Source organism: Gymnodraco acuticeps, unplaced genomic scaffold (genome assembly GCF_902827175.1).
Source record: "Gymnodraco acuticeps unplaced genomic scaffold, fGymAcu1.1, whole genome shotgun sequence".
NCBI lineage: Eukaryota > Metazoa > Chordata > Actinopteri > Perciformes > Bathydraconidae > Gymnodraco > Gymnodraco acuticeps.
Genome location: NW_022992308.1, coordinates 879,905 through 899,482, shown reverse-complemented (window position 1 = coordinate 899,482; position 19,578 = coordinate 879,905). Strand labels below are relative to the sequence as shown.

At 39.7% G+C, this 19,578-nt stretch overlaps 1 protein-coding gene across 4 annotated transcripts in view; it reads left to right on the top strand.

Moving 5' to 3' along the window:
* enox2 (ecto-NOX disulfide-thiol exchanger 2) overlaps positions 1-19,578 on the top strand; it is a 209,660-nt gene that overhangs the window by 95,291 nt on the left and 94,791 nt on the right. For 2 of the 4 annotated variants that reach the window (XM_034208125.1, XM_034208126.1), the window contains one exon: positions 8,394-8,540. The exons of the other annotated variants lie outside the window; for them this stretch is intronic. In XM_034208125.1, the coding sequence (XP_034064016.1) occupies positions 8,394-8,540 (147 nt within the window). The remainder of the gene's footprint in view (positions 1-8,393; positions 8,541-19,578) is intronic. 4 annotated transcript variants of the gene reach the window in all.

Genomic DNA, 19,578 nt, shown 5'->3' with positions numbered 1-19,578 from the left:
GATACCATTAGTCATTGTTTTAGTAGAGAAATTAGATGTTTGGGGCCTTTTTTGCTTCATTTTCACTTTGAAACAGCTTTTTGTTTTTGGGTTTACATGATGATTTTTGTCCTGCATTTCTTAAGGCCGATTGATTTCTCCCCGGGACTGGCTTCACAGCCTTGTCAGGTAAAACATTTATTTGATTGAAACAACACATTTGATAATGAAAACCCTAGTGGTAATTATTACTTGTTGTAGCAGTTGGTGATGAATATTCATCACTACTGTTTTTTGCACTTCATTTCCTTGTGATTCCTGTGTGTCGGCAGTACCCTTGGTTTATTTTACTGACAGCTCCAACTGCAACCCCAAACAAATGTTTTCTTAAATATATTTTTAAGATTTGTTTATATATTTATGATAATTACCGTAAAAACAGAGCTAAGGCCACAGAGATGCTAATATATACTATGTAAATGTCATGTTATTAAAATACTGAATGAGGAGTCTTAGTCTGCAAAGTTTGAGCAACATATTACCAACATGCTCTGCAGAAGAAAACTTGAACAATATAAGTTTAGTGCTTCCTCTATATATTGAAGGAATGGTCAATCTTCCGTAATTGCCGTGTGTTTACAACTGAGTTGACAGTTTACCACCAAGAGATCTTTATTTTCTCAGCTTCCCTGGAAACGATCAAAGATAACGACAGAGGTCACCATGAGTAATGGTGTCACATTGTCAGTAATTGAAGTGTAAACCATTGCATCGGCTACAGTAATGTGCCTTTTCTTAAGCACAAACTGGGATCAAAAACAAAGCTCAATGCTCACAGATATTAATGTTCATTGTTTAAATAAGCACAGGCTGGTGGGACAGTGCAGCTGCCCGGTATATGTCCCTGTGTGCGCCCCCCCCCTCTACTTGTATGAGCTGCCTGTTTAACTGCTCTTTGTCTTTGCTATAAATACATAGGAAGTCAGTGAAAAGCTTGGCTAATAGCCTCATGAGAATGCCGCGGCTGCTTGGCATGCTTTGCCATCCATTGCTAAGCCACATCAGTCAGACACCTTGTTTATACATCTGCTAAGGGCACTCATAAGTTAAGTAGGCTACCTTTTTTAGGAGGCTTGGAACTCGTGCTCATAATCCATGTAATGTTGTTCTGATGGACACTCCAGGCTATAAATAGAGCAATATCTCATTGTATTGTGGTGACTGATCTTTAGCAGGACCTAATGGAGGTCTTATGACTTTGTTTCATCAGTAACCTTTCAGGTGACTAACAGCTAATTTGGGATCCTGTGTGTTCACCCGCAGCAGGCTCAGAGTTATTGCCTCAGACTGTCACTTCACTGCCACCCATAGCACTCGGCTTAGCAGTAATCACAATGGTGTATGATTTTTAATGATATCAGAATGTGACTTGTGACCTGCATGACAAATGTACTGGTGATGGACAATGTGACGTCTCTTAATTACTTCATAATCCATTTACAAAATACTTTGATGCCATTTCCACCCCAGCCACATGTCACATACATTATTATTTGTGGATCAGTAAAAGCCGTGCTTCCAGATTTTCAGATTATTTTTTTTGTCTTTTTTATGTTATTGTAAGATACATTTTCGGGCAATTGGTTGGACAAAACAAGCAATTTAGAGAAGTCATTTTGGACTTTGAGAAATCGGGGTGGCCATTAGTTGAGCTGTGCCATTTTTATTGACTATTTGGGCAGTAAGAGCACCGCACACCACCAATTACGGATTACTTCACAAACCTCTGAATGTTTTATTTGATTATAGTCTCACAAAGAAGGCTACCATTTTACCAATCAGTTTAAATGTATTTTATTTCCCAGTAAATGAACTGACAAAAGGCTGTTGGTCAGTTCTCTGTACATGTCTGTTAATCTAAAGTTTAGAAAGGAAGGAGCTGTATTATATGGAACATTATCAAAGAATAAGAACTAGGAACCACTAGCTTCATGGGAAAAGAACACTTCCCAGTTCTTTCTGCTGTGCTAAATCTGTCACAATAAAATGTTTTCTTTTTATAGCATTATTCAGTCGGGTGGAACCAACTGTGAGCTAATGACCTCGTACAACTGCAGCTTTATTTACGAAGGCATTTCCTGTGTGTCTTATTGTGTATATGTGTGTGTGTTGCATCGTTTGACCATGTGAAGTAGAACAATTCAATATTCTTTAATTGCTTTTCGTACACTGCCTGCTATTTGCTGATTGACACAAGGCTGTGATCATATATTATTGATTTTCAAAGCAGCCAGTGTTCAAGACAGTGGGGAACGTGCATAGCTTGGAGAACATTCCTGTGCACAATACTGCTTCTCTGTGACGCTTTGCTTATAGAATTTAAACATTGAGTCAATACTCCCTCTTTAGATGTTGTCCTAATGGTTTTTGACCCTTATAGTTTAGTATTAAGTGGGATTATCAGCAAAGCAAATGTACCTTTGAGGTCAGTGTTGTGTCAATGTTGTGTGCCACCATCCTGCTCTTTGCCTTGTGCTACATGGCCTTTTTACATTATCTTTCTTAGTACTGTCTTAGATTAATAATACCCTGCTTAGGCCGTCACCCCACTTAAGCACTTACTGCAGTGTTGCGCTGATGCACATTTCCTAATGCTCTGCATTATTCATACCCCACTGTTGGGTTTATTAGCTGATGAGAGTTGGATTGAGGACTGTAAGGGAATTATATAGGGATGCACGATAATTATCGGTCCGATATTAGGAATTATGACGTCATCCCGATAAACCCGATACCAGTATTAATAGCCCCGATAATATACAATATATTTTTTGGGTAAAAAAAAAGAAAGAAATACTGCGGTGTGGGTGGATTGGGATGAGGGGCGCTTGTTTTTCACTCGGCTCCTCCCGTTTTGCCAGTACTGTGGTATTAGTGGTTTAGGAAGAGGGGAGTTCTTCACAAATCCAGCGCTCCCTAACTCATGCCTGGCTGTGACGTAAATGGTGTGCGGCCGTGAAGCCAGGACAGTAAACAAACATGTCGTCGGTGGTATGGGCGTTGGACAGGCCCGGACTGGCCATCGGGAGGACCGGGAGGTTTCCCGATGGCCAGGCCTGTTAAGTGGCCTGCTGGCCTGAGGAGTTTTTTTTGTATGTATGTATTGTGAACGCAACGCTACGCAAATGTGGGTCTGACTCTGCCTCACAGAGGATGACTGGCTGTCTACATGATGTGGCCTGCCGACATGGCCACTTTCATACAGATCGTACACTAATGCCCTCGATTGGTCTCTGTGTGTCATTCAAGCTCGGGAGGGTATGTGTGGCGCGAGCGAGCGAGAAAGCGCGCGCACCGGTTACGTGTAGTTTTGTTGTTAGCGTCTGGTGCTAGCTAGCTGCGCTAACTGAGCTGTCGACAAGGTGGAGGAGAGTCCTCTCCTGTCAGACTGAGAGACTGATAACTACAGCTCAGGTGAGGTAAAGGACTCCGAGTGTTTAGATAGTTAACTTAGTCTAAGTTCTCTGTGGGTCTCAAACGGTTCGGTCACCATTTATGTAAACACTTATTTCCATTTGAAGGGGGAGTGATTAGTAAAATAAGCATGAATAATAAAAAATAAAAAGTTAACTAGGTGAAAAAAGGTAAGATAAACTTTAAAAACGTATTGAGAGCTACAACTAGTCTTTGCCGCTGCCTCAAAGAGGAGCAGGGGTGAGAGGGGGGAGACGGGTGAGGCTGGTTCAGGAGCCCAGACACACTCACAACTATAAATGAACCAAAAACAAATAAACAAGTTTCAATGTTTTTTCATATTGGTTATGGCCATGTTCTTATGATGTTATGATTATTTAAATGTATACAGTTCTGTTTCATATGGGTGTAGTCTCTTTATTTCCCCCTCAAAATGCACCAGATTGATGCATTTAAGTCCAACATTTAAAAAAAAAAAAAAAATCTTACCAGGGGAGCATGCCCCCAGACCCCCCTAGAGGATTTCAGGTCCACCTCCACTTAAAATATGTTCACATGGATAGGTTCCTAAATATATTTGCAAATTTAAAAAAAAATATTAACCCATGTCCATATGTTTATTCTGGGGTAGTAGATTTAAAGTTTAGGGCTATCACTATGGGCAGCAACGCTGTAAATATTGACAAATAAATCCAGGAAAATGGCACAAAAGAAAACTGGTAGTGGCCAGGCTGGGTGTATAATTCCCGGCCTGATTTATTGTCCCAGTCCGACACTGGCGTTGGAGCTATGTGCAACTCAAGGCATATGCTCGAACCGGAGCTGCCTGAACGCTGCAATCATGTTGCGCACTATCCGTACTGAGTGTGCTGACTTTTCGTACAATGTCCCACTGTCTGGCTTCCTGCATAAAGTCAAGTGCTCGGCGCAGTTGTGGCGAAATGTCGCTCCTCTGTTTTCATTTAAACAGCTCCTTATCCGTTAGCGCAGCTAGCTAGCACCAGATGCTAACAACAACAATGCACGTAAGGTCTCTCGCTCGCTCGGGCCACACATACACACACCCTCCCGGTCCTCCAGATGGCCAGTCGGTGCCTTTATATATACAGTCTATGGTCGGTGCCTGCCGGTGAGCGTGGAAGTGTGGTCTGCCACAAGCGGGCGGCAGGAGCGGGGCTGTCAGCATCAGCTTGTAGATGGTATTTTAAACTCGATGCGCTCTGAAACGTAAACATTTTTTTGTTATCGGTCTTGAGAAGCAGGAAGTTATCGGTATCGGTTTCAAAAAAACAATATCGTGCATCCCTAGATTATACAAACGTTTTGCAGAGAGAAAAACTCCTGCAAAGCGCAGTGCCGTGAAAGCTGTGATCTGTACATGAAGAACACAGGTTTGCTGCCAGTGTTAAGTAATCACGGGAAAAATGTATTATGAAAGCATTATGGTCTTACATTTCATGATGGTTTCAGCAAACTTGATTACCTCCTCGCCCTGTAATTGGTGTATCTTTTCCTAGGCTGATGCTTGCATATTATTTAACTTAACTGCAGTACCATGTGATTTGTCTAGTACCCTTTTTTAGTAGACCCCACCACCCAAAAGTACGTTTGTATTGGTTTTGGTCACTTCAATTGCAAAGGAATATTCCTAGTACACAGTACAAGCAACATATGATATTGGGGCTGCTGATGGATTTAATTTGGATAAAATAGTTGTTATTCTGTTCAATCAAAACAATTGACTAATACTTATGTCTTATATTCACAACAAATACTTGTTTTTAAATGTTTGTCAGGGTCTATTTTGAATCAAAATGTGTACTGTCTTTGAATATAATATGAGGACATCACACTCGGCAAACATTTCTCCACATTTCACACACTGCAGATGCCTGAGTTGATTTCACATCCTAGGCAGTAAAATGGTGTTTTAATGACCACCTGAGTTTCATTGCACATTCTAATGGTATATTTTCCTCGCCCACTATACCATTAATGGGGCAGGTTGTTAATGTGTCCTTGATGTGAGATCGAGTCACTTTCATATGTGATATTTCTTGTATCCCATCCTGAATCCACAGAGCATAAAGTTTGTCTCAGTCCAGCTTTTTCATTACTTTTATTTTCTCTGTGACCCTTTCTGCCTGAAGCCTCCACCTGCCTCACCCAGCCTCCTGGTATTTAATTTCCTTCCACCCTGGGGAGACATACTCCTGACATTGCTCCTCCCTCCGGCCAGATGTTGAAACTTAAACACGCCATCCATCATCCTACAGACAAAGGAGTAGCACAGCAGAGAGGGGCGATGACCCAGCAAAGATGTTCTTAATATACAGACTCACACATAAAGAGACTCGGGCTCTAAGCTGTGTTCCCACCCAAATCAACGTATGTTTTTGCTGTTTGCCTTTACTGTCAAATGATTGGTTCAGAACACTAACTAATTTTTCCAAACATCAATGAACAGCCAACATATGATGCAGAATGGCAGAATCTGTAAAAGGCTTTTCTTCAATTCGTCGTCAAATCTTTTATACTTTAGTAACGCACTCGAGAGCAATGTGATAGTGAAAATAGGGTACTGAAATACCCATAAAATGTACTGCATGCATTCAGAAATGTAGCTCTGAATTAAATCACACATTTGACTGCATCATGTCCTCCTTCCTCATTCATCCTCTGCATTAGTTTCCATTTATTCCACATTAGAAAGTCCAGTTCTCTTATAAGTCCATTTATGAGACAGTTTGGGGCAAACCCAGCTCTATGAGCTAAATTAAGTCAATGACAATGACACTGGTATTTCCATGTCGCTGTGTGGTTCTGTTTCACTCTTTCCATGGATTCTCTTGGCCTTGCTTCATGGCAACTCTCATGCCATCGTCTGAAAAGGCTGTCTCTTTAAATGTAAGCTGTTGCTGTTTATTGGTGACAGAGTTAACATTGGCAGAGTAATGGATTTATTTCACTCTCTGCGCTATTGCCGCTCAAGTGTGACAGATGGATGCTGAGTAGAGATCGACTGAAGGACTGTGAGCTCAGACGGAAGATCTATTTAGACTGACTGCAGCAAATACACAGAGCCCTCTGCCTAAATGTAACAGTGTCTCATGCAGACAGAAAATGTGGGTTTTTGCCAACATAAGTCCTTTTTTAGTATTCTTTTATCTTTCTGTTACAGATCTGTTATGCTGTCATACTCTGCTTTTTTAAAGCCACGCTTTGTTTCCTTTAGAACTTTTTTACCTACCCATTGTTTCTGTTTCTCTTTATTTTCTAACCCTAACCGGTACTGATCAGTCTTTGCTATTATCCAATACAAAATAAGAATACCATCATCTCAGCAGGTCTGGCCTTAAACAAGAACAAATACAAAACACAACCTGATGAGGCTAGTCTTCCAAATTGTCAGTGCCTCAACATAATAAGAGTCCTATTTCCATAAAGTAGATCGCATGGAACAAAGACACCACTGACCTAACAGTTCAAATCTTTCGTTATTTTGTCTTGACGTTTAGAGCACTCTCTGAGATTGGAACAAACTGGGTCTGGTGGACCTCTGATTGAGCCACATTAATGTGAGACTTCTGATCTGTTGTGCAATAGAGGGAAAAACAAATCTTCGCACAAAGAAGTGTCATGAATTTTTCATGAGTGTACCGAGTCTCCCCAGGACCCTGCTCTGAATTATAAGCACAAACACAACTCTTTAAAGAGTGAGAATAGCCAATACATTAAGCAGCAAACACACGTTAAGTTGCATTTATGAAGGACTCTGGAGCAATCTGAACATTGTTTTTGTTTTCATTACTTATGGAAGTGTTCTTCTTGTCTTGTATTCATGATACGACTGTTGATTCTGTTATTGTAAGATATCAGTGAGCAACATCAAAATGCTAAATACAACCTTGCCTCCAGGGAAACACCTGATAAATTGCCTTCATTATACAGCACTTCTTTGTCTGAATTTCTCTTTACTTGGAATTACCTTAACATCCTGATCAAATCAGGATGAAATGCTGTTTTGTTGGAGCTGATATGGTACAGAGCGCTAGATTGTTTCCAGCAGTCTTTCTCATAAACATTTTAATGTGTTTTCACCACACATTTTATATTTACTAAATCCTTATTCTAGGTTTTGGCTTATTTTATTTAACCTTGATTTAGGGAAAAGGAAAGTGCATTTGTATCTGAACAAGCCCAACATATCGATCAGAGGGCAGCCATTTATCCTGGATCTGTACAGAATGGTGATCGTACACAAAATTAGATCCTTATGTATATGTGTTGCTGCAACACATTCTTTTTTTATAGCTGAGACCATAGTGAAAAATGCAAACTGTCATTTTGGAAAGCCCAAGTAACATCTTAATAGTTCAAAACCCTAATAGTTTGATTGAACTATCATTTAAGATGAAGGGATTTGTAGCACTTTCTTTAACATTTGATATGCAAAACCATCAATCTAACTGCATCAGGCTTTTACTAACATCTTAAATTCATCATCCATTTGATCTCTATCTTTTTTAGCCGATCGAGTAATTCATTTATAATTAATTGACAGTTTCCATCCATGTATGGCTCCTTACTGATGGATTTAAAAAATGTTTTTGCAAATGATCTCTAGAATGTAATCTAAAAATGTTAGTTAAAGAATTCGAACTAAATCCTATTGCTATCCATTGTATGTAGTTGTACTGAATCCTGACCATTGCATTTATGCCTCCACAAATGCAACCGACCTTCGAGACACTTTTAGTGTTATTCATCAATGTGTGTCTGAATAAATCTCATCAGGGTTGGACATAAAAAGCATCACAGAAGCGCTGGAACCTCAGGTTGCTTTCTCTTTCTTCGTGTTTCACAGTGTGTCCCCTTTGGTCAGGAGCCATGGCTTCATTGACTTTAATGTGGCTCTCTATGCTTTCTGTGACTTCCAGGACTCAACGCTCTGTCCTTTGATCCATCAGCCAACAACGACCCTCTCCAGTTCAGCGGCTCCAGTGGGCCGCTGGTGACAGAGTGTCCTCCTCTGGAAAACACTGCTGAGAATAGCAAGAAGAGGAAGAGAGCCAACCTGCCTCCAGGTACTGACAGCTGCCTCACAAGTGTTGCACCACTGGTCTCAAATCCTCACCGTTTTGCCCGTCAAATTGATATGCAAGTGGCCTTAACTGTCAACATTCAAAAAGCTTTGATACGACAGCTAGATTTTCACTCTTCCTTTCCTGCCACCAAAATCAAAAAACTGCGATGGGAAATGTTGCATAATCCTGTCATTTTGGTGGCGTTATGAGAAAAAGGCTTAGCTCAGTCTTTATTGTTTTTGATTAGCTTGCCATGTCCTCCGGCTCTGGTTGTCTGGCCTGTTTGGAGGTCAGGCAGCTGCAGCCAGAAACTGCTCCTCTGAGATTGTGTGCCTAACTGTCTGTTACCATGCCAACACGACCTGCCAATCACAAGCGCAAACACACCTTTAGCTTTTTCTCACTGACCTGTTACAAAAACAGGGATGCACTGAGAGAAGTGTGCCTGTGTGCACATGTGTGTTTTTGTCTGTTAGGAAGCTTGCTACATAATTAAATAGTCATTTGAGTTAGCTGCTGGTAATTCTTCAAATTAAAAGACTTTCTAATTAAAGAATTCAAGAAGAAACTAATTAATTGCTTTGTAAGTAATAGAAAAAGAGGCTCCTTAAGACGAAGAGGAGTTGTTGCATGCTCTCTGATTTATTTTTTTGGCGTTGCTAATTGGACTGGATTAATACTCCACATTAACACGGTCCTAATCAACAATTCATCCTTTCTTCACATCTTCACATGCAAGAGTTTATCCTGATAAAGTTTAATTTCATTAAATTCACTGACCTTGTCAAATTATAATTGGATAATGTGTAACGGAGGATTGCCAAACAAATAGGAAATGTCCAATCTGTTTCTTTAATTTCCTCAGATGTGTTAAAAACACAACCTCCCTTCAGTTGATGTTACCAACACTGCCCTGTTTTCACAATGATCCAGACCCCATATCAATTCTGCTTAATTAACGCAAACTGTGAAGTTTTTGTTCTGTGTTAGATTCCATTTCAATATGAGCAATGAGTTCCCACTTGTCACAATATCATTACTATTATGCACAATCACACTGTCTAGTACAACAAGGTTCTTTCTTTGCCATTGTCTTATTGTCATACTTATTCATTATTCAAAGATCAGAACACATTTTCACAGTAGTATATAGTTGTATTAGTGTTCACTGATGAAAGCCAATCAGAAAGCCTTAAGATGAAAGCATTCCTCTTCTTCCTCATTCTCCTAGGAGACCTTTCTGCTTATAACATTAAATAATGCAGAATGATGAAATGACTTCCTGATAATGGCAGGGTGCTATTTATATTGTTTATACACTTTGAAATGCTGCTGTATTGCGATGTTTTACCAAACCTTAAAAGGGTTTCTTTGTTATCATCCTGCTTTCTCCACAATCACTCTTTCAAATGCATACTGTTATGAGTCATGTTATGATATGGTCCAAAATGATTGGGTATTGGTTTCAGCGGAAGGAGTAAAAACGAAATGACACATGAGTGCAGTGTGAGTGTGTAGACCTGGCTTCACAATATTGGTCAACCAAGACTAGGACCCAGGACTTTAACCGCACAGTCTCCTCATGTTTTAGGTCTGTACCAGGTACATATTTCTACCGTGTTCAAGGAACCTGAGGGGCCGAGCATCGGTATAGTACACAACATAAGCAGTTCACTAATATACTCTAGCAACACTGCTTACAACCTTATACATAAGAAAAGCTGCTCATGAAAGTTGGTAACCGGATTTCTACTATCCCCAAAAATGTATTTGGAAACATTGCTTTATCTCTTAAGTTGTAATTCTGAAACAAATCAATGTTTCCTGTTGTTTGCTGGAGGGTTTAGAGCACAGTGGGAGAACAGGGGAAAAGTGTTTTTGCTGTGAAAATGTCTCTGAATTGTCAAATGTTCAGCTGTGGAAACCAACTTTTTAGAGGGACTACACTGTGTTGGGTTCAGATTGAGGGTGCACAGTAATGTGTAATCTGCCTTTCAGCTGAGGTCTTTGTCATACACGTGCAAAAAAACTCAGTAACACTAACAAATGGCCAAGAAAAAGCTTTTTTCTGTGAGAAATCCATCTGGAAAAATCATGTTCCTTTTACTTTCCTACCATAATTATATAGAATGGGGCTGTGGTCGAATATTCAAAAATAATGATTTCCTTTAGTAACTACTTTTCCTTAATCTCGATAGGAAAAGTCCAGTCAAAGAAAGATGTGAAAGCGAATTCAAAAGGACTTGAGAAAAGACAAAGAGATGCACAGACAATCCAACTGCAAATACAGACAGAGGAAAATGTTATTCTTTATTTGTAACACTTAGCAAACAAATGAGTATGGCTACATTGACTAACTCAATGGTGTTCAAGTCAAATGAAGATTGCTGTCCAAAACAGAATCACACCTCCTCAGAAAGATTTTTTTGTTTTAAATGTTTGCAAAGTAAACAGTGAAGGCAGATTTAAATTCATGGCTGGATGGTGCGTTTTCAATGTAGCTGCCAGAAGGAATTGTGGGAAAGCATTATCTCCTTTCTATTGGTAAAAGATAAGCCAGTGTACTCTATGCTAAAAGCCTTCAGAAAGTCAGTATTAAATCACCTTTCCTCAGTATAAAGAACATTTGAACGTCATGGCTGCCACTCAATACTTTTGGGAGATTCCACTCGGAGCACAGAGCAGGTTTCTAGTTAACTTCAGCTCTGATGGAGCTCCGACTCATTAGCACTCATGCTGATTGAGTCTCGTTAAAGGTAACCTAATGGATAGATTTTCCTCATTATAATTAACACTACACTTGATAATCCATTGTGCATGTGTGCAGCATGCAGCGAGAATCCATAGCAACTCAAACACTTAACCAATAGCCAACTGTCTTTTGTTTAAATAATTAGTTAGGAAGTTAACAATGCAACTGGCAAACTGCCTGTTTGATGTGGCTCATGAGAAATCCATGTTATTCCATACTTAATGCCACAGTGCTGATAGATTATTTACTGATGATCTTTAAAACACCACTCCAAGACCAAGCAACCCCGATGCATAATTAGACGAGAGGCCCTCACCTCCTGTCAACACTTACACGGAACGTTTGAAGTTGAATTTATATTCTGTTCACCCAGCCTCAAAAATAGAGTCCACTAACTTCAGACTCAGTGTGACTAACTCGATATTTTTATTTAGTTGAGTAACTGCTTGAGAGAAAATGTATTCCATTGGAAATCATAACCACTTTTTGGAAATGTATTGTTTTTCTGACTCTTTTTTTGGGTAAAATGTTGACTTTGTTGATCAAACATTATTGTTGTTCTCTCAAAAGTTGGAGATGATGCACTTTGCTCTTTATGTGTCTTCTATCAATCCATAATAAGTGGTGCCTTGGGGCAGCAGGCACACTGCACGGATTATCCTTACTGTCTTTTTTGATCAGTTTTACAACACAGCCGGAGATGGCCATGTTCCTTCAGGTCCTGCTGTGTTTAAGCTGCAGGTGGTGAAGAGAATGGGATTTGGAAATTATTCTCTTTTTTTTTGTGGAGCAGGATTTCCCTTCTCACAATGAATATACATGTCAGTTCCTAGCAGCCGCAGAAGCTGGATTTCATTATCTCGCGCCTGTTATGTTAATAAAATACTAATAATAATCCTCATTTGTGAAGCAGTTCAAAACAAAGTTAAGTGTGATTTGCAAGTTGATACGGAGACACGGCAGAATTAAATGCATCAATAAGATAAGACTTTCAATCAAGAAAAAAATGAAGAAAATAGTTGTGTGTTATTTGCTTAAACACATTTGTGTGTCCTTGAGGTCAAACTCATGAAACATTTGTAAAGTTGATTTTTTTTAATCGGTACTGTTTTCTAAATGTCTTCTTTCCTGCCTTTGTTGGAGCAACGCTACCTTTCTCTTGATTGTCAGTAGAATAGTGTAACAACTATGGGCTGTACTGTGATCTGTGTCTCTGCGCACATGCACAAGATGAACAAACTAGTAACCCAGAAAAACAGCTGCATGTAACAAGTCAGAAACTCTACCAGTGGTTTTCTCAGACCTGAGAGGGAGGGGCTCCACAGCTGTGGAAAGCAAAGGTCCTGTCACTTTGGTAATGAGGTGTGTTTTTACTCACTGCACACACTGCTGTGCCTGCAGCAATCCTTAACTAACACCCTTCACCTTTTGCAGTCTAGTAAGGTCAATAGGAGTACAAACATACGCCCAAAACAGCCCTACTTAAAGGACCAGTACAACCTTTTGAAAATGTATATGTCATATAAAATAAACATATATAACTTAAGGACATGCATCACTCTGTAAGGATCCTAGGAGACTGTGCTGATCAACAAGCATTCAACAGAAGTTTTCTGCAGTTTACCATATAGACTGCTTCCACTGGAAACTGCCTGTGTCTGTGCAGCAGACATTTATTTGTATGAAATAGCTCTTTGAAGGAGAGTGTTTGGCCTTTGGCTGAATGGGTTTCAAGTACCCTTGTAACAAGGTTGTTTGACTGAAAAAATATATATTGAGAAGTGATCAGAGCTTAGGCATATTTTTAAACCTTAGGCTAAATGGATTTGTCGAAAGCATTTCCAATTCCAGGATTAAAGATATCCCTCCCCCACTTGTGTTTTTCTGTGCATAAGAAATCAATTCATTATATTTGATCACGAATGGCAGTTTTAGCAATTCAAATAATTGTATTCTCACCGATCCAATTTATTTTGCATTAACCTTTAGTTGGAGCAAAGAGAGGTGTTGAATAACATGCTATTGATTCTAAAGCATAAAGGTTAATGTAATCGAGCAAGAGAAAATAAGAATGCATGTTGTTTAGTTGGGGAGTGGTGTAAAGAAAAACGTTGTGTGTGCCAGTTAGCTGCTGCACTTTTACCGGTGTACGCAAGACAATTCTCAGTGACTCCAGCCGAGGTCCGTGCATTGGGTTATCTGAAACCATGTTGTCAGTACAAGGTCCCTTACGGTAGTGTGTCGTCCACATCCTGTATTTATTACTCTGACCCCTTCATGATGAATGGTTTTCAGTCTGACTGGCATTTCCTGTGTGGTGCAACCCGACCTCAGACCTAAACTGCAGTGTGGCTTCTTTTTTTTGGGAAGTAATGGATTTGAGCATAACAAACAGTAATGTGATGTCATTGACCCAGTACTGGCAGGCAAAGAGCCATTGCAAGGTAAATAATGTATTGAGATACTTAGGCTGTCAGAGATGACAGTCCATTTAGATGTATGGCTGTCCTAGAGAGGTGTGTGTATGTGTGTGTTCTGATTGCTGTGTGTTGAGGTCGGGGGGGGGGCGTGCTCCAGCATGATGTCAGTCTTTGTGATGCTGAGGCCACCAGTGACCCAGAAGATTTAGAGTGATGTTGATGGACGGGGGATGACAGACTGAAGATAGAAGTGAACTCATTAGCTCACAAACAGGATGTCTGAGCCATGTGGGGCCATACTTGCCAACCCTCCCGATTTTCGCGGGAGACTCCCGATTTCATAGCCCTCTCCCGGTTTCATATTTCTCCCGCATTTCTCCCGATTTCTGACAAAATCAGATTTACACACGACTGTTTCCACTCGGACTTTATTACAGCTACACCATTGTTTGGTTTCCATGGTAGCGCGTCTCTTTAGTAGCGTGCGCAACTAGATAGTCACAGAAACACAGAACAAGAATGGACAACTCGACCCCCCCCCCCCCCTGCAGCTTCTGCAGTACTGTGTGTCTTGACCATATATGTTTGACCTCAAGGAGAGAAAAGTGATTTAACATGTGTGTCAAGCTGTGAAGGGCCTGCCTCTCTTATCCATCTGGGATTCAGTAAGCTTCAGTCAGAACATACTCGTCCATGCTCTGGGACAGATGAGGACTGCACATTGCTGCATGTCTGTGTGGTAATATGGTATACACAGCGGACCTTCATCCAACAATTATTTTCACTATCAATCATTTTCTGCAAATTATCGTGTAAGTTAAGTCTAGGTAATGTCAATAAATATCCATCAAGTGGTTGTTATGACAAACCATCTGTCCAACAAGATATTAATTCTAAATTCATAAAAATCTTAAATATAATTAAATTAATACATTCAGAATATCAGACAGCGCCTTGGTAGCATTATTATTTCGCAATATCCTCATATTTATGCCTCGCTGTGGTCCAGGTCAACATGGAAATCCCAATCCTCATCCTCCATCTATTCTACTGATCATCACAAAATGGAAAAATAAATGTCCTTTTCCCATTTATAACCTCCATCATCTTTAGTTGTGCTCTCTTGCTCATCCTAACCCCTCTGCACGCCGCAGTGCTCAAGGATTTAGTGCCACTTCACCCCATCTTGAAAAGCCTACAAACAAATGAGATCTAAATAATTCACGTTGCCAGAAGGCGCTCTGCTCCGTCTGTGGACTCACGCCAAAGCTAATGTGTCGAGATCGGAAAAGATTCTAATACAAAAACCGAAACCTGCCTAACCAAAGCAAACGGGAGCATTGTTTTGCACATGGCTTCCCTCCTATTATTATGTATACACAGCAACAGTGTAGGGAAGATAAACAATTAGCACTTAGTTGAGTTGTTCTCTTAGTCCCTCAGCCTTAGGGCCAAATAGCTTGGGCCCTGGCAGGGTTTCTGAATAATATTCTAAGATCCCATTTTGGTTTTTATCTTTAACTTAGCTAAACTGATGGACATAGCCTACAGGCGAGATTAAAAAACAGTTAGTGTTGCATCAATATCTATACAGATAGTTGTTTGCTGGTATATGTATGCTCTTAATGCTGTATACCAGTCAACTGAAAGAAAATGCAATGCCAACTATTTCATTTTTTTCTAGCCAAAACTGAAATGGTTTGATTGTTTCAGGTATACAGATGGTACATGTGCTGTACTTATATAGCGCTTTATCGGGTCTTTAAGACCCCTCATTGGCTTTTATATACTACGAGTCATTCACCCATTCACACCTCATTCATCCAGAGCAGTGCCACTTGGTCTAGGGAACTAACATTCACACACATTCATACACCATTGCTGCACGGGCAATATATCAAATGTAATATTAGTGGTTTTTAAATATGAATTGGACAAAACAAGACAATTCGAGTCACCTTGGGTTTTTAAAAGAGTCACTACTAAAAGACCTAACATTTGTATTTATTTATAAATCCAAGTATTATATCTGAAACCTGTGTTTTTTGTCCACTATTGTGTTTGTGATTATTCATACTATCAAGACAAATAAGGTTGATTTAATATCAAGAACTCTTTAATTACATATGTCTTCAAAAGCCAGCAGCCCTTCCTCTCTATTTCTACCCTCTAAGCCCTTGTTCCCTTATATTGAAATAAAACTGTCATTTCCTCCTGTTAAGGGAATGTTCTCTAACAAAAAAGGATGGCCAAAGATGTAAGGGCTCAGAGGGTTTAATTACACATGTGAATGATGTTGAGAGGTATCATCTACAATGTTTGTCGTGAATCCAGCAGCGACCGTCAGATTTCTGTACGTCTGAGAGGGCCCAAAACACCAAGGAGTAACCGCTCTCTCGGATAGGTCGGATTACCTGATGAATTATTGATATTGTCTTTGTGGGAGAGCTTTGTTTCTCCTATACAGGAAGCAACATTTGGTTTCATCTAGCCTCTGGTGTTTCTGAACTCATTTAAATTGTAAGAGGAGGATGTTGGGCCCACATTACAATCCTTCTTCCCTCTACTTTAATTGAAGATTGCACATTGATCTGATACAACATGACACCACATTATACAGGAGGTGACATGTTCGGCATAACATTACACGTATGCAACGATTGAGTAGTTGTTTATGTATTTACATCAGGGAAAACTTACAGAAATAAGTACAGTATTGGGACTAAACCATAGCCAATACTAAAATGTCGCTTTTGCTGTCTATTTTTTTTTTTTGGTTTTGTCTGTGCTACTTCACCTTGGTTACCTCAGTGAGGAGCTGTAGGAATCACCCTGTGTTATGCTCACAGCAGCATGTTCATCACAGAGACCCCACGGCTCTTCTCTTCTTCTTTCAACACCTCTCCATCCATCCTTCTGTCTTCCCTCTCAGCCTCCAGCCGGGTTAACTGATCCACACCAGCTGCCTCTCACTGCCTGACATTACTGCTCTGAACCCATGTGCTGAGCATTTCCTCAGCCTCTTGTCTCCTTCGTCATCCTGGCACCTTTTTACAACCCACTTTTATCCACATGGCTCTGTGAAAGGACATTGTAAACGTTGTAGTGCTGAAGAGAGTAGTGCTCTGATAGGTGAAAGGATGACTGGATGCACACCTCAAATACTGTTTGGTAGATGTTTACCTCCATTTAAAAAGGAAGAGTAAAAAGAAACAAATCCAAAAAAATGGTATATGCTACAATAGCTTTTTGGCATGATTATTGTATTGTATCGTTTTGTCTATAAAATGCTTGTTTTAATTTCCCACAGCCCAAGGTTAAACCATGAGAGTCCTTGTGGTATTCAACCATCAGATCAAACCCCCACTATATTATTTTTACTTACAGTGTATGCCAAAGGAAAGCAGAACATTTTGAATGGTTACAGAATAATAAATATAGTAACTTTCTGTTTATCAACAAAGGCACCAATTACACTTTGGCGTAAGTGTAATTACACTTAGCCCCATATGTCCGTCTCTGTTAGCCAGGTCGCTAATCTGATTAAAGGCTCTCTTAGTTTTCCCAGGCTACATGCAAATCACGATCAGCCCTGTTCCGGTCCAGAGGCTGGTGGGAATACATCAATAACTGCCTAAATCAACAAAAGAAGATAACTTCATCACAACAATGATTGTCAAGCAAGAGTTTGATAACATCTATCCTTAAACATAAACACATGGATTAATTACATTTATTGTGCGTGTGGGCTCTTACTCATGCTGCTCCCTCAACACACACGATCAATGCTATCTCACCCACACAGCCAGGTCAGTGGTAGAACTAATACATATAATTAATGTTACAGCAGCTAGGTGTGCCTTCTGTATGTCTTGTGTTGAAATGCCTGGAGCTGTTTGGTGATACAAACGCTCTCAACAGGGAGAAAGAAAGCTAATTCCAATTAAGTCATTTTAGCCATTATCACAGGGGGGCAAACCATGGGGGCAGAGGATTAGAGCACCTACTTCTACAGACTGCTAGTAACAATAACGAAAAGTAAAGTTTACATCTATGATGGATATGCATTTACATTTTTCGACACCTGGTTAGATTCTCACACTGGCTTTTGGTGCAGACATCTAGTTGGGGTATGTAAGGGAAGTTTTAACGAGGCTAATCAATAAACAGTGTCCACTTATTGCTTGATCAGATTCCTTCACTTGAGGGTATCTAGTTATTACCAGAACTCTTTGACAGGAAAACCCCAGTGATGTTTTTCCACTCTGTCATCCTTGCAGCTCATTTGGCATCGGGAGGCCTGTTAAACTGTACTCATAGAGCGCCACCCGGCCATACATAATGCATGATTGTACCAGCTTATACCCAACCAAGAGACTGTCTGTTAATGTCAGTGACTCTGAGCAGGCTATCACAAAGACTTACTAGGATACAGAGTGTGGGATCACATTGTGACAGGTAGTACAAACTAGACTATTTTTATTATGTTGTTGCCAAAGCTCAATAAAAATGTCATTGGAGATCTGCACTGTAGCTGACCCTATGTTTCTGACTCCTTCTAAAGAAACACATACCGTATATAAGCAAGCAAGCACCACTTTATTTATACACCACATTTCTTGTCAAGGGAAATGCAGTGTTCTTAAAAACAAGTAAAGAAAAACAAGCAAAAACAAACTGTAGATGTGTATAAATATTCTTGTACCAAGGAGTGATAGTCGAAATACTATATCATTAAAAAGATAAAAGCAAGACATGCTATAAACTTTAAATAGATATAATAGCTAAGACTATTGATTCATTATACTTATTAAAAACTGATTATTCTCATCTAATGTCAGAAAAATAGTGAAAAATGGCATCTGCAATTTTCAAGAACCCTATTTAATTTCTTCAAATACAGACATGTTGATCATGATTTCCAATCTAGTTGCTGATTTATTTTCTGTTTCCCAGTCCCCATCTCTTTCAGCCTTTACTTCGCTGATCGTGACCAGACTTTTTTAGTACCTACGTGTTTTTTTTTTTAAAGGGTACCAATCTCACTTCTCTCTGGCAACAGCAGCCAAGACAAACGCAGACTTTCATCATACAGGTAGCTTTTGTCGGAAGGTTTGAAATACTTCATGGATCAGGAGAAAGTCTCTACTAAGATTCTGCAAGTTTCTTACGGCGTCTCTACGGTGTGTAGGAAGAGCAAACATACTCTGCTCTCAAAGACTAATTATATGCTAAACCGGCACCTTCTCCAACAATAACTTATGATGCACTCGATCTTTAATCAGTATCTTCCTCCTACTCTTCTAGTAGTTGTTGGCCAGTGGATATCGTCCTTATGAGTAGGTGGACTAGTACGGAAGAGGATTAGGGCCACATAAAAAAATTTTTTGTGAGGATTTGAAAAAAAAACATTTTTTTTTTGTTCTGAGAAAAAAGTCAGAATTCTGACTTTAATCTCAGAATTCTGACTTTTTTCTCAGAACAAAAAAAAAACATTTTATTTGGGAGAAAAAAGTCAGAAATACCGGTAACTGTAGAACCAGCTTCACTGCGATTTACACATTGCAGATGGTTGTAAAATGACTTATTATGGTTTCCTCTTGGACCCCTCTGGCGCGCAGAAATTCACTCACGTCCTCCATTGTTGCCTACTGCAATGTGTAAATCGCAGTGAAGCTGGTTCTACAGTTACCGGTATTTCTGAGAAAAAAGTCAGAATTCTGAGATTAAGTCAGAATTCTGACTTTTTTCTCAGAACAAAAAATAATAATATTTTTTTCAAATCCTCACAAAAAAATGTTTTATGTGGCCCTAATCCTCTTCCGTAGACTAGCGAGATGACAGTATGTAAACTTAATGAAATCAC